The following is a 13,057-nucleotide window of genomic DNA, read 5'->3' as shown; positions in this document are numbered from 1 at the left end:
ATTAATTTCTTTCTTTTTTTTAACCAGTAGAAAGCTGAGTTTAAAAGCTGAACAGAAACTGAAATCAATGTTTGGTAACATCTGATTTTCTTAAATTTGGAGAATCTGTGTGAATGTGTTTGCGGGGTGGATGATAAAAGGGGATAATAGTACATGGATGCAATGGACTGATGGGTCAAAGGTGTGTTGGCAGTTGGAAAGGCTGCCAATAAAAATGTCCTCTTGGAAACATCTTGTCTTCTTGAAATGGCTGCTTCCCTCCTAACATGGACAGCTGCAATAACAGCGCAGTTACATTTCACTCAGTGTCAATAACAAGTCCTTTCTCAAGCCTCGCAAGTCAGGGAAAACATAATAGTATTTCACATGGGCAAAGTGAATATGACTCATATGTTTCAGATTTTGCTGTAACAACACATTTCCTCGGTTCATAAAGTGTAGAGCACATAAACGAATATCAGATGAACAGTAAAGAAAAAGGAGAAATTATTTTACTTTGGCCAAATGCCGTGGTGAAAAAATAATTAGTCACGCACCCTGAAAGTTTTTAATTAGATTTTGAAAGGAAGTGGGGAGGAATCCGGAGGTGCCTGACGCTTCAGTTTAACACTGAAGAGGTTGAGGTGGATGACGCCATGCCAAGAGAAATGCATGAGAAATAACCAGGAGAGAAAATCAGTCAGTGTAATGGTATTATCCAGGGAAGGAGAATCAGATTATTCCATGTTAGGCCTGGAATACAATGCCATATAAAACATGACATTTGTTGAAATCAAATCAAAGAGACATCCGTGTTCATTTTTATCCAATAATGTGAAAAATGATGTCAATACGGTGTGCTTTTATCTCTCCCTTGTTTCTCTGGTGGTGTCACAGACAAAGCTTGGAGGAAAAAAATTATTCTCCACCTGTTTAAACATAAAAGTATTCTCAGATGTGAGATGAGGAGGGGGCATAATTATGACAATTATTTGCAGCTATCAAAAATCCGGGACCAGGAAAGCAGCTGGGAAGGAACTTAGGTTTAAAAGTTCCAAACATAAGCCAGACAGCCAACGTGTAATCTTTCTTGGTTCAGAGCTGGTCACAGACTTTTCCGATATCAAAGCTGGTTGCTGTAATGGGTCAGTGCTAACATATGGCTTTACTGCCCACAATCACATGATGCTATGTTTGTAGCACACCACATAGGGAACAGTTTTAAGAGACCAGCCATGCTGTACACAAACACATGTGGAAGACATTTAAGTTGCTAATGGGCAGACAGACCTGAAAAAAGCCCAGTTGGGGGATAATGATTCTGTCTTCAAAATTCTTGCACAACTAATTCTGTAAATTTATTATAAGAAACCCCAGTCCATTTGTGGTTGCCGGAGTGTGTAGCTCTGGGCGGAGTATCCATCTAAGACCTAGCAGTGTGGTCTGCCATTTCCTGGTCTCTGGACCAACAACTTATGGTGAATGGGATGTTGGTTTTGTTGTCACTTAAGGACTCCACAGCACATACAAATGGCAAAACAAAATATGAGAGTCTTATTTGTATTATCTGCATGGATGAATGTGTGTAATAGTGCTGAACTATATTATTATTTCAACACAGGCTGTTTCTGAAGCTAAGTAAGTTTATATATATTGGCATGTTCTATTACTTATTACAGGTGAAATATGAGATCAGGGTAACACTTTTAATGAAGACCACATCCACAGTACCTTATGGTGTATTATAATGTCTTCATAATGCTTCATGACTACATGCAAAGTGATCGAGATAGCACGAAGACAATAGGAATGGTGAAAGGGAATCCCTTCAGTACTATGAATAAAGCCTCACATATATACTTAAGAGTGGCTACAGGTGTTCACTTCTGCATTCTGAAGTATGTTATGGTCCTCGTCTTCGAGGTCCCTGAGGTCAAACAGCTACTGGAGTCAACTGGCTTGCCTATAAACAGTTTTATTATTCCAGCATAATGTGCAATACGTGTGAGAACGAGAGTTCTCGTTTCAGTTGCTTTCAAGTAGATGCAATTATGGACAAAGAGAATTTGCTAAAAATCTTCTTTTTTTTTTTTTTGTATTCACACTGTCATTGACATTTTTAGTTAAGTGCTGCATTATTTTATGTTCAACCACTCCAGCACAGTGCTACCTCTTGAAAACGTTAACAGCCAGTGTAACACAACACACTCAAAGTATTATGTGACTGTTGCAGTCAGGGGCTCAAATGAGGTCAAGACACAGAGCGATGTTGTCTAAACTTTAACCATTAGCCCCTGAGGAGTCAAGTGACCACGACTATATGTGGATTTATGAGTAATCTTCACATGATCACATAGGAAAGCGCTAGCAGTACACAATCAAACACCCAACGAGAAAGAACCACATTCAGAGTAACCTAAGTTTGCATAAACACAGCAAATGCTTGGAGACACATGTTGTCCTGGTAGCAGGAGATAAAGCGATAATAAAATCAAAAGAATTCACATAAATAAGGACTTTACAAGCTGCTGTTTGCGTGTTTGATCCAGGGTACCAGCATGGCGCTCACACTCTTCTGTGTGGTCATGCTCATTGGCGCACCAACCCAACTGCACAAATTGATTTTATTGCTGCAGACAGAGCGCAAGAGAAAAAAAGTCAGCTCCTTGGAAAAATACATAGCGCTTTATGATGAACATCTGGAAATCCCTTCTCACAGAGCAGCAGGGAGGGAGGGAGAGAAAACATGCCAGTCCTAATTGTGTGTGTTAGCTTTGGGGCTACATGATACAAGGCAACTCGTTATTCCATTAAGGTGGAGCCGGGGTTCAAGGACTGACCTCAGCATTGTCGTTACAGTTGTTCACAGGAGGCACACCTGAGCTCAGTTCCCAACACCCCAGAGACAAGCTGGGGTCAAAGTGGAGCCTCACAACTCGTACTGCTCCATGTGCTTCCTCTCTACCCGCTCCTCATTATCACAATCATTTTCTTAGTTGGATATTATTCACAACAGCTACTAAACGGACCTTGAGGCGAGACTGCTTTGTCAATATTACTTTAATCTCGATATCTGCCAAAGCGACCAAGCAAATCCGATATGCAGTATACCTATTAGAACTGAGTCATGTCTTGAGATACTAGCAGCTGCTCTTGTTCTGGTTTGTAGCTCTGTGTGGAAGCCATTGCAATGTAACCCAGTGACCCAGTGACAACATGCATCAAAGCTCGGTTTTGCAGACTTTTATGTGGTAGGCACTGAATTGTCTTTTCAAGCATCTTGCCTTTTCCTGGTTGCATTCACTTGATGTTTTGATTTCCAAAAAGTGGAAGTCAAAGAAGTTTAGCTTTCATCACTGTGGATGACATTCAGTAATGACACGGAGATAAATACACTGAACAAAGAGAGAGATCAATTTCTGCGCAAAAAGTGGCCTTAAAAGCTTAAAACAGAACACTGTCACAAGGTTGTGTTCTGTGTGTGGATCAAAATGCTTCCTAAAAATGCTGTTGTGGTCAAAAATGTCTCTGCCTACAATGATGAAAACCTACAGTTGAATGCAAGTTTTTCGGAAAGTTATACAGAGTTTTCAGTTTCATTATTATTCTAAAACTATAGCGTTAAAATAGAAAGTCTAGAAAGTGAAGAATAAGAGATTATTTCTCTGTTGTATTTTTACCTTTTGGCCCTGCCTGTGCTTGTACATCACTGAAGGTTTTTCTTTCTTTTTCTTCTAATCACCAACACAAGCAATGGCCATACACCTCACACTTTTACTTCTGGACTTCATATCCGCCTCAAACAGAGTCATATCATATCTGCTATCTGCTATCAGTGACACAAAGACATGATTTCCCTCGAGTTACTTTAATCAGTGTCAAAACACAACATGGGTATGTCTGTATCTTTCCTAACAGTCTCTGGCATTGTGAATCTTTGCTCACATGACTAAAATAGCATGAATGAGCAGTAATAAAACAGACTTCAATACTCTAGGGATGGCCCTATATCTTATTACCAGTGGAATAGAGGGGTATGTTCAACAATGTCAACAATCACAAGCAATTAGGAGCTCCGAGGCTCAGAGAGAGCGACTGAGACTGCTCAGTGCTGAACAAACAGTTAACATTTCATTTCATCAGTGAGAACGGAAAGAGAGAAAGAGAGAGATTGAGAAAACAGAAGAGAGAGATGTCCATGTTCAGTGATTTTCAACCATCAGCAGGACTAACGCTGAAGGAAATCCAGAGAAAAATTAAGCCTCTTTTCCTCTGTGCAAAAAAAAAAGTTGAGAAATATGTGGTCACGTCTACCCAGAACTCATTCAGACAACAGGAGAAACAGCAGATGGGATTCGTACCACATCAGACCTCCACTTTAAACCAATTTTATTGACAAACTGACACTTATAATTCTCCAGAAAATTGGTTGCCAAATATTTTAACTTTCAAGGTCTGACATTCCGACCCATAATTTAGAAAATAGCTCTGCTTGGTGTAACAATTAGCCGTCTCTCCTGTACAGCCAGGTCGGGAGAGTCACAGGATGAAAAAAGCTTTTTCTGTCTCAAGCTATTACATTACAAAAATATACAACTATTTGACCTCAAACTTGTTCCTGCTTGATTATACGAGTTTGGTTCTATTATCGTTTGGACATGGTTACAAAAAAAAAGAATGTATGACCTTAAATACAGAGTCAACCTATTCAAATAATAAAGTTCCACCACAAATGACAGTTAAGTGGGACTGCGTGTTAAAATCATCAGTGATATAAAATGTATGTTGAAAGCTGATATAAAGTATTTTTCTACTTAAACTCCAGGCGCAGTTTGAACTTTTGGTTCACAGCGGGAAGGAATATGAGATCAAGTCTGAATGAATTAACAAAGGAATTAACTTGATTACATTTTTCCAATTAAGAGTAAATCCCACTGTTGGTGCAGATCAATCATGGAAGAGGAAAACGGCTTAAAAAAACCCCTCAAATTTTAATTCAAAAATTTTTTAAATTAAAAATCCCTTTAATCAAATCTAATGAAAATTAAAATGAACAGTGTGCCTCACTGTCTCGCCCTTTTCTTTGCCCTAAAACCCTGAATAGTCACTTGTCATTGAATGCTTCCTCTTCCTCTGCCTGCCATTAGTGTGCCATATTTCCAAGACAGAGAAGACTCAGACAGAGATGAGTAATTAGCAATTAGTTCCAGGTCAAAGGTTGGACATGGAAATTAAAAATTATTCAAAGAAATTTCGCAGAAGTTTGGTCTTAAGCCTGAAGTTTTATCGACCAGTAAGATAGTTTGGCAGTCGTACAACACTGACAGTCCAACACTGATGAGTTTCAGAAGACTGAGGCACTTTATGCGCCATTGAAAGCTGATGTACTGGGTTTCATAATCTATTATACAATTAGTATTTATTTCACAACAGCTTATTATTGTTAATCCCAGGATGCTGGAATTTATGATTCTGCTTAATTGCAGTCTGCCGAAATGTATACCAAAATACCATCTGCTGGGAATCATTGCAGAAAACAAATCACTTTTATGCTCAGTGTTTTGTCACAGTTGAAAAAAAATGAAATTTATCGTCATGTTTTTATCTAATGTATATTTGATTAAATGAATTGGGTGATAGCTATAAAAATCAAGAAAAAAGCAATAACAAAGCATGTTTTCAATTTGTAGTAATACTAAAATATAAAACTGTTGATTTATTATTAATGCTAGTTACTTAAAAAAAAATAGATTATCATACTGTTGTGATGTGATTAACACATAGTCAAGATAATACATTCAGGAATAAAATGATCTGAATGTAAAAAAAAATAAAAAAAAATTCATTAATCAGCTGGTGGTTTTGAAGATAATCTGAGTGTCCAGTGGAGCATCAGGCAGGATCATGCTAAGAGCTCTGGGTCTGCAGCTCAGTGCCACTCTGATGGAGCACAACTCCTATCGAACACTCACCCAGGACTGGTTGAAGCTGTAGGTGTGTCGATGGTCCTCAAGGTCATCCTCCTGCTTTGCCTGCTGGAACTCATGCCTCAGCCTTTGTATCCGGTCATGGTTACTGGGGACCATCTCCCTGCTGGAGGAGAAGGAAAGAGGAGGTGAGATGGTGGATTTGGATTTAATTTTTCAGCAAGCCCACACTCAGAAATCTGGAACATTGCTGCACCTAGCATGTTGTTACTGAGGCTTTTTCATATTTGAATAATTCACATGACCTCCATAGCACCCCTGTAAATTGTGTTGAGGATCCCTTGATCTGACAGTCATAATTCCCCTTTCATACCTGCCTGTCATGTAGATGTGCTTTTTCTTCCCACCTTCCCTTCCTCTGGCTTCCTATGTCCTGAGCATCCCTATAACTGAAAGAGTCCCTTGTGCACCATTCTGAGTGATGCATGTCCCTTTTAGGCTGCAGGAGAATGTTGGCCTTTTATTGTACACAGTCATTAAACACTGTGGAAGACCCTCATTTACATCCCCTTCATTAAGGGGCTTTGAGAGGCCTGTCAATAGGAATCAATAGCCTTCCCTCAGCTTAATCAAGCTCTCCTTTTATCACCAGCTACAGAGGCAGCACATGACAAAACGCATAATTATGATGAGACAACCAGCTTGATAATAAGCCCGCATTTATGCATACCACAGGGATGAAAGTGACCAAAGGTTAGGAATTCATGCTGGGAGGGGATGGGAGCTTGTGGATGTAGGGAGTGGGATTGATAGTTGGAGGGAAGGAAAGGGAGATAAAGGTAGGAGGGGTGTTCTCTGGGAGGGCGCTGTGTGAAAAAGGGAAAGGTTAATCAAAATCATGTGAGTGAGCAGAAAGAAACCAAGTCAGCTCGGACCTGCCACCCTGTCATTGTGTGTGTGTCCTCCTGAGTAGAATTTACAGGTGGCACACCAGCAGTGGAAGTGATTGCTTATTTAGGCCCAGAGAATTCTGGGCGCAATTATGACGATAATTGCAGATTAGAATGAGCACATCCTTCTGATGATAATGGGCACGAGGACATGCTGCCAATCAAGCTTCATTAAAAGCACAATAAATAGCTGCTCATAAAGGATGAACAGATTTTGCTGCATGCCCCCGACTAGCACTTGGCGAGACACGGTTGTCGTGTTGTTCGTACTGCCTGATCAAAATCAATTGTATTAGTTATACTCCATTTGATTCCTATGGCTTTATGTGTGTGGGAGAGCAGGAGCATAGATTAGGCCTTTTATGTGGATGTGGGCAATTAAGTGGCTCATTGGGGTGTGAGTTGTCTTATGCTTTTAGGGTGTGATGGTGAAGTCCTTCTATTACTGTTCATTACAAAATCAATGTTCCCTGTATATTTGGATGAGGGTCCTTAAATAACACATGCGATGTTAAATTACTTAATTGTAGTCCATAAACGACAGTTATGTTGACTATATGTGTAAATCTATGGCAACGTTTTAAAGATGGGATTCCCTCAAATTTGCTTTCTTTTGCCAAAATACTTGTGTGTGTGCCTGAGCTATACCATACATATATTCACAAAGCATGAAATTGAAAAAAAAAAAAAAATTCTGCAATTCTTCACATTTTTAAAATATGCCTGCTATACATATGTTCAAATTCAGAACATGCCATCATCCCTGTTCAGGAGACAAGTTTAACAAGACTGTACAGAGCGGAAAAAAGACTAAACAGATCTGGAAATTCCAATGAATGCAATTAGTTTAATCCCTGAGGCTGGTCAAAGAGAAGACCAGGCTGACTCCAAACAAACAGCTTTGGAAATTTTATTTCGCTTTGACACTCCAGGGAGGGTCAGTGCCAGCATCGGCATCTAAGACATGCATGACTGGTCTGGTGGAACCAGAGGGGCCAGCTGGGGATCCAGAAAAAGGGCCACAACCTAGGCTATAAACAAGACTGCTAGAGTCCATGCACTTCCTACACAATAAGACCTTTTGCCCTTCTCCCATCCACTAATGCATCAATCTTACAGAGAGCATATTGTGTATTACTAAATTTCTGCTCCGGTGTGTGGTGGATGAAGTGGTTGGAACTGGAATGGGAGAAGATCAGCACAGACAAGATCTTCAGCAAATTAGAGAACTAGCAGCAAGGCATTTCAGTATATTTTTCAAAGTGCTACAAATGGAAATTACATTGCATAGGGGCTGGGAGTAGGGCTGGGATTTAACGAGGGGTGAATTTGTCATGGTAGTTCAAAGGAGGCCTGTGCAATATCTAGATTATCTGCAGGGGCTTCTCCTCTTGGTCCTCCACCCACCATGGGGATACCAAGTTGATAGAATTCTTGAAGAACACTTCTTGGAATTCTACAGTGTAAATATATGTCAAGGAAAAATATATGTCAAGGAAGAAGAGCAGCAAAGCTAAGCACTAGAAGAGAGCGGGAATCAAGCCCAAGAGGCACCAGAAACTGCCTGCTATCACTGTAACAGCCGATATCAGGCCTGTCTCCATACATAAAGAAGATGGATTCAGCTGTTTTCCCTGAGAGCTCTCCAATGCTTGGGCACCCCAATGCATAATTAGTCAGCATGATCGTTGTCCATTCATCAGGTGGTACTGCTCATAAATTCCCCTGTGCACACATCAGTGTCTGTAATGGGTTTGAAGAACAAGAGCTGCAAGAATAGAACGGGAGGGGAAACTTGTGGCAACTGACGTCAGCAGACTGCCTCACCAATTAGGATAAATGTATCACCCAAGTTAGCAATACATGTGTATGAGAGAATATGAATGAGTTCTGCTCATCAGTTTGCTATAAGGCATGTGTTTGTGCATAACGGAAAAAGGTCACAGGTTGTGTAAGTGTACTCAGGGGTACAGGCAGGCTGTCTGCCTCATGATTGTATGAGCTTGAAGGGCTTGGTCCCAGTGCTGTTTTATTTTTTATTTTTTTTTTTTACAGATGTCTGTTTTTTTTTAAAACATGAGTCAATAGGAAATGGGATGCTGTCCGTAAAGTAATTAAAAAACATGGGGGAGATAAAGTACCCATATGCCAAAGTATTTTCACAGCCAGCATCTTAATTCTGTCCTGTATAATGAGATTTGCTCAAAATTCATTTGTGTGCTTGCAGACTGAAATGTCAGCACTTGGCCTCTCAGGTTGGCCATGTCGCTCCCAAATGTATGCAAACATACCCCCGGAATACAGACTGCAACACATGTAGAAAGAGACCCAAAGACGTAGACACACACCGACTCTCTCTTTTTTCCTGTCTCTCTTGTCCTCACTTTCACAGACAGAGTCAGGCCAAACAAAAACCACAGTTCCAACTCATCCTCTCCCTTGTAAAGAAAGGATTATAAGTTATAGAAGTACAGTAGAAGAAAATTGAAAGGGAGAACCAAAAATAATTTTTTGACAGTTTCATGAATATAGCTTTATGAAGAAATTCCACTTTTACATTTCTTTTCATAACACTTTACAATAGCACAAATTATAGAGTCAAATATTGGTCAGTGCTTTTGTTCTGCAGCAAGAAACAGTGGTTTGCACGGGCATACATATGTGTGACCCCCATGCCACCTGTGTTTTTTAACCTGGCCCGCTGACAGAGGTCATGAGCCCTCTAAAGCTGCAGTCGGGGGTATGCGGACGCCTGTCTGTGTAATGGTCATCCTTTGATCCAGGAGGATTTGGCAGATGTCTCACACACCACAAGGCTTAGGCCAAGGATGCAAACTATGGCACACTATTGCTTCTGTTGGTGGATCAAAGCTGTGCTGAGTCTCAACATGCCCTATAAACACTGCCACTGGCCAATAAAGGAGTAATCCAATCACCGAGAGTGTAACATGGGTCATATGAGTATACCTAAGGTCAGGGGCCAGTTCCAGCCAATCAGAATGAGGGTATTATAATCCTGGGGATAAGATTTCAGGAGAAGTTTGACAGGAGTTCTGAGAGTTGTCACAGACTTGTTCATCTCTAAGTAAAGTGAAAAAGGGCGAACTGATGGGGCTTCGGTGTGACTTTAAAATCAGACGGTCGGTTATTTCTTATCTGATCACTGTTGATTGAAATTCTATCAGATTATCTGGTTCCTTGCTCTGGCCCCAGTATCTCCACGCAGCAGATGAGGGGGACAGCTTCTTAAGTTTGGGCCCTTTGGCAATCTTGCATCAAGGCAAAGTCTTAGCTCATTTTTATTCCGTTGCCCTGTGGACTTTCATTTATTTCAAAGACAGGAAGATGAGGCATTTTTGGGGAGATGGACAGCCTTTGGGACCTACCGCAATGATAGAAAAAAGATTAGATCTGCATTACCGCTGGTCATATTTGAGAGGGAGAGGAAGAAAGATAAAACATTTTTTTCAAGTCTTCAGAGCAAATCAGCATATATCGGCCAATCTGCCACGATTCTTGCAATCAAACGAAAGTATTTGAAGCATATAGCCCTCTCCACTTTACTGTCTTTCCCATCTTCATAAAAATATCTTCCTTTTTTTTCTCTTGCCTCATCTCGCTCATATTTTTCTTTTTCTTTCCATATGTTTTATCTCTGAATGCCTCAATCCTCCTCTGTGGTTACAGCAATAGGTCATGAATTCCCTTCTGTCCCCCTCATCCTCTCCCACTATCCTGGTGAATGACAGCTGCAGGCTTGACAAAGGCCCGATAATACCCTGGATTTGTCAGGCTCTGACTTCACCCATGTTCTCCTGTGACTGATGCACTGACAGGGGCTCCTTTCTGCTCAAAAACCCACTTCTTGATGGGGCTGTTGTTGGGATGGGTGTGAATATGTGTGTATGTGAATCCTTGGTTCCTTTCAGACTCCATAGCAGCCCATATGGGGTCCTTGGGGGTCTGAAGAGGCCATCATCTGGGATGTTTGCCTAGGCCATGGTGGTGGCGTGACTGGGGAGTGTGGAGCTCTGATTAGCAAGGGAAAGAAGCAGCGTCTGTAGAGCTGCTCCCTCCAACAGGCTGTCCAGAACGGCTGGCCCCTGGTGTACTGTTCATCTCTTGCTTCCCCAGTGTGAGGAATGAAGAAACAGCTCTGCCCTGAAGGGAACCACAGAAGGCTGTCAACTAAAAAGACACGGTTCACAGAAAATGAAAAGAGGCCGTTCTTTAGCTATCTTATTGTCTTTGTAGAGACCTATACCCGTCTGTATCTAAAAACCCTATTTATCTCAGCACATACGCAGCCTGCCACCCTCTCTTTACCCCAATTTGCTTTATTACCCCAAGGACACGTGCTACAAACACTTTTCTTCACATTACATTTAAAACATTTCTTTCTTTGTCTCTATTTTATTGTTCTGTTTGAGTGATTGCCAAAATGCAGGTGCAAGTGTGGAATTGGCCTTGCAGCTGTCTACATTTGAGAGAGAGAGAAAGACACCATCTATGCCTTCTGCCCTGCCTTTTCCCTGGCAAGTTTTATGGCTTTAGTTCCAAAGAGAATGCACTGGAACTGATCAAAGGCCCTTTTGTTTCTGGATGATGTGCCTTGTGGATGCATTACTTGTGGCTAGAAGGAAACAGGTGTGATCATCTCTACAACAGAGGAACTAAAAGTGCTTTTGGTTGTTTTAAAACTTTCAATTTATGGTCTGTGACTTTACTGCTAAAAAGACAGAGAGGCTAAGACTCTACGGGCCAGTGAAAAGCCTTGAGACAATGTTGTGGCAGAGCCAGCTGGATGGCCAGAACTTTTCAGTAAATAAGAATTAAAAGAAAAGAAAAGATGGATTCACAGGTGTGGTCCAGAAATTTATCAATTATTCAACTGATCCTGCGAGGCGGTCACAGCTGCTCTAACTCTGAGTGAAGGACAGACATGAGGACAGAGGTGGCTGTTCAAAGAAATGCGACTTACAAAGGCCAAGTTCAAAAAAGTCTGTTTCACTGAAATAAAGGCTTCCCATGTTTGATTGTAAAAAATGTGGCAAAGTGCAGTGCTTCAGTGTTTGCTCTTCTTGACTTTAATGTAAAGTTAAGTATATCAAATACTGTACAGTACAGTCAACATTTCACGGAGTCATAAGCTGCTCATTGAATTTTTGCATTCTAAGAAAACAATCCACTTTATTTAGTTAACTGTCATGAGTTGAGTCAAATGGAGTCAATGTGACATCATAGTGTATAGTCCAATTTAGATGCAACAACAACAGCAACTGTGTTTCTGAACCTTCAGAACCTTCTTCAGTCTTCCTCATCTAATAGTTAAAAGAAAACAAAACAAGTTTGAACTTTGAATGCTTCTTTGCGAGATGGTGAGGCACTTTCATGCAGCACAAAATATCATGTGAAATGGGAATGCACAACATTAAGACGGCACGTTGGGTGCGGCTAAAAATTCAACGGGATGATAGGCTGAGTTTTTTCATCCCTGTTGTTTAACGTATAAAGTTATTTTCTGGGCAGTCAGACAGCTTTTGACTGAAAGTTGCATGCTTCATGAACAAAAAGATGCACTTTGAAGTAAAGACCTGTAATCCCAATCCATTGATTCGGAGAGAGAGAGAGAGAGAGAGAGAGAGAGAGAGAAAGAGACTTGGAGTATGGTTGGGACTGCATAATGTATTCACAAAGGCACAAACACACACTCACACATGAATAGCACACATTGTAGTGAGTTAAGAACAGCGTCATTTCCTAATGAGGCAAAGTTATACTTCATGCTATTGATTAAAGCTAAACTCTCAAGCATACAAAATTATAATTTGCTGGATCATGCATGAGAACTCTAACATAATAAATCTTGCATTTTCAAAATAGCATATTGACAGAATGAAAATATGTGAGGCAGCCAAAAAATCAAAACTGGGTGAATAATTCCCTTCAAATATAAATTTTTCATATCAACCTCTGCACTGTGCAGTGTTATGGCTGTTTATGTTGCACGGATGGTCAACAGTCCTCTTAAGGTAAGAAGAGTGAAGAGTATGTCTTAAATAAGGTGTGAAGACCACAGGCTAAAGTATCCATCTCAACAGGTTAGCTCAGCTTTTACGATCCCATCAGGCTTTAAAGACAGCTTTTATGAGATATCAGCTAGCTCGACGTGACGAGGCCAGAACAGAAGTGAACGGGGGG

The 13,057-nt window shown here is 40.7% G+C and overlaps 1 protein-coding gene across 4 annotated transcripts in view; it reads right to left on the bottom strand.

The window, feature by feature from the left end:
• The window catches only part of LOC124049562 (partitioning defective 3 homolog), a 314,519-nt gene that overhangs the window by 10,665 nt on the left and 290,797 nt on the right, over positions 1-13,057 (bottom strand). For all 4 annotated transcript variants that reach the window (XM_046371346.1, XM_046371347.1, XM_046371348.1 and 1 more), the window contains one exon: positions 5,952-6,072. In XM_046371346.1, coding sequence (XP_046227302.1) covers positions 5,952-6,072 — 121 coding nt within the window. The remainder of the gene's footprint in view (positions 1-5,951; positions 6,073-13,057) is intronic.

Source organism: Scatophagus argus, chromosome 18 (genome assembly GCF_020382885.2).
Source record: "Scatophagus argus isolate fScaArg1 chromosome 18, fScaArg1.pri, whole genome shotgun sequence".
Lineage (NCBI taxonomy): Eukaryota > Metazoa > Chordata > Actinopteri > Scatophagidae > Scatophagus > Scatophagus argus.
Note: the sequence above shows the minus strand (reverse complement) of the source record. Positions and strands in the feature narration are given on the sequence as shown.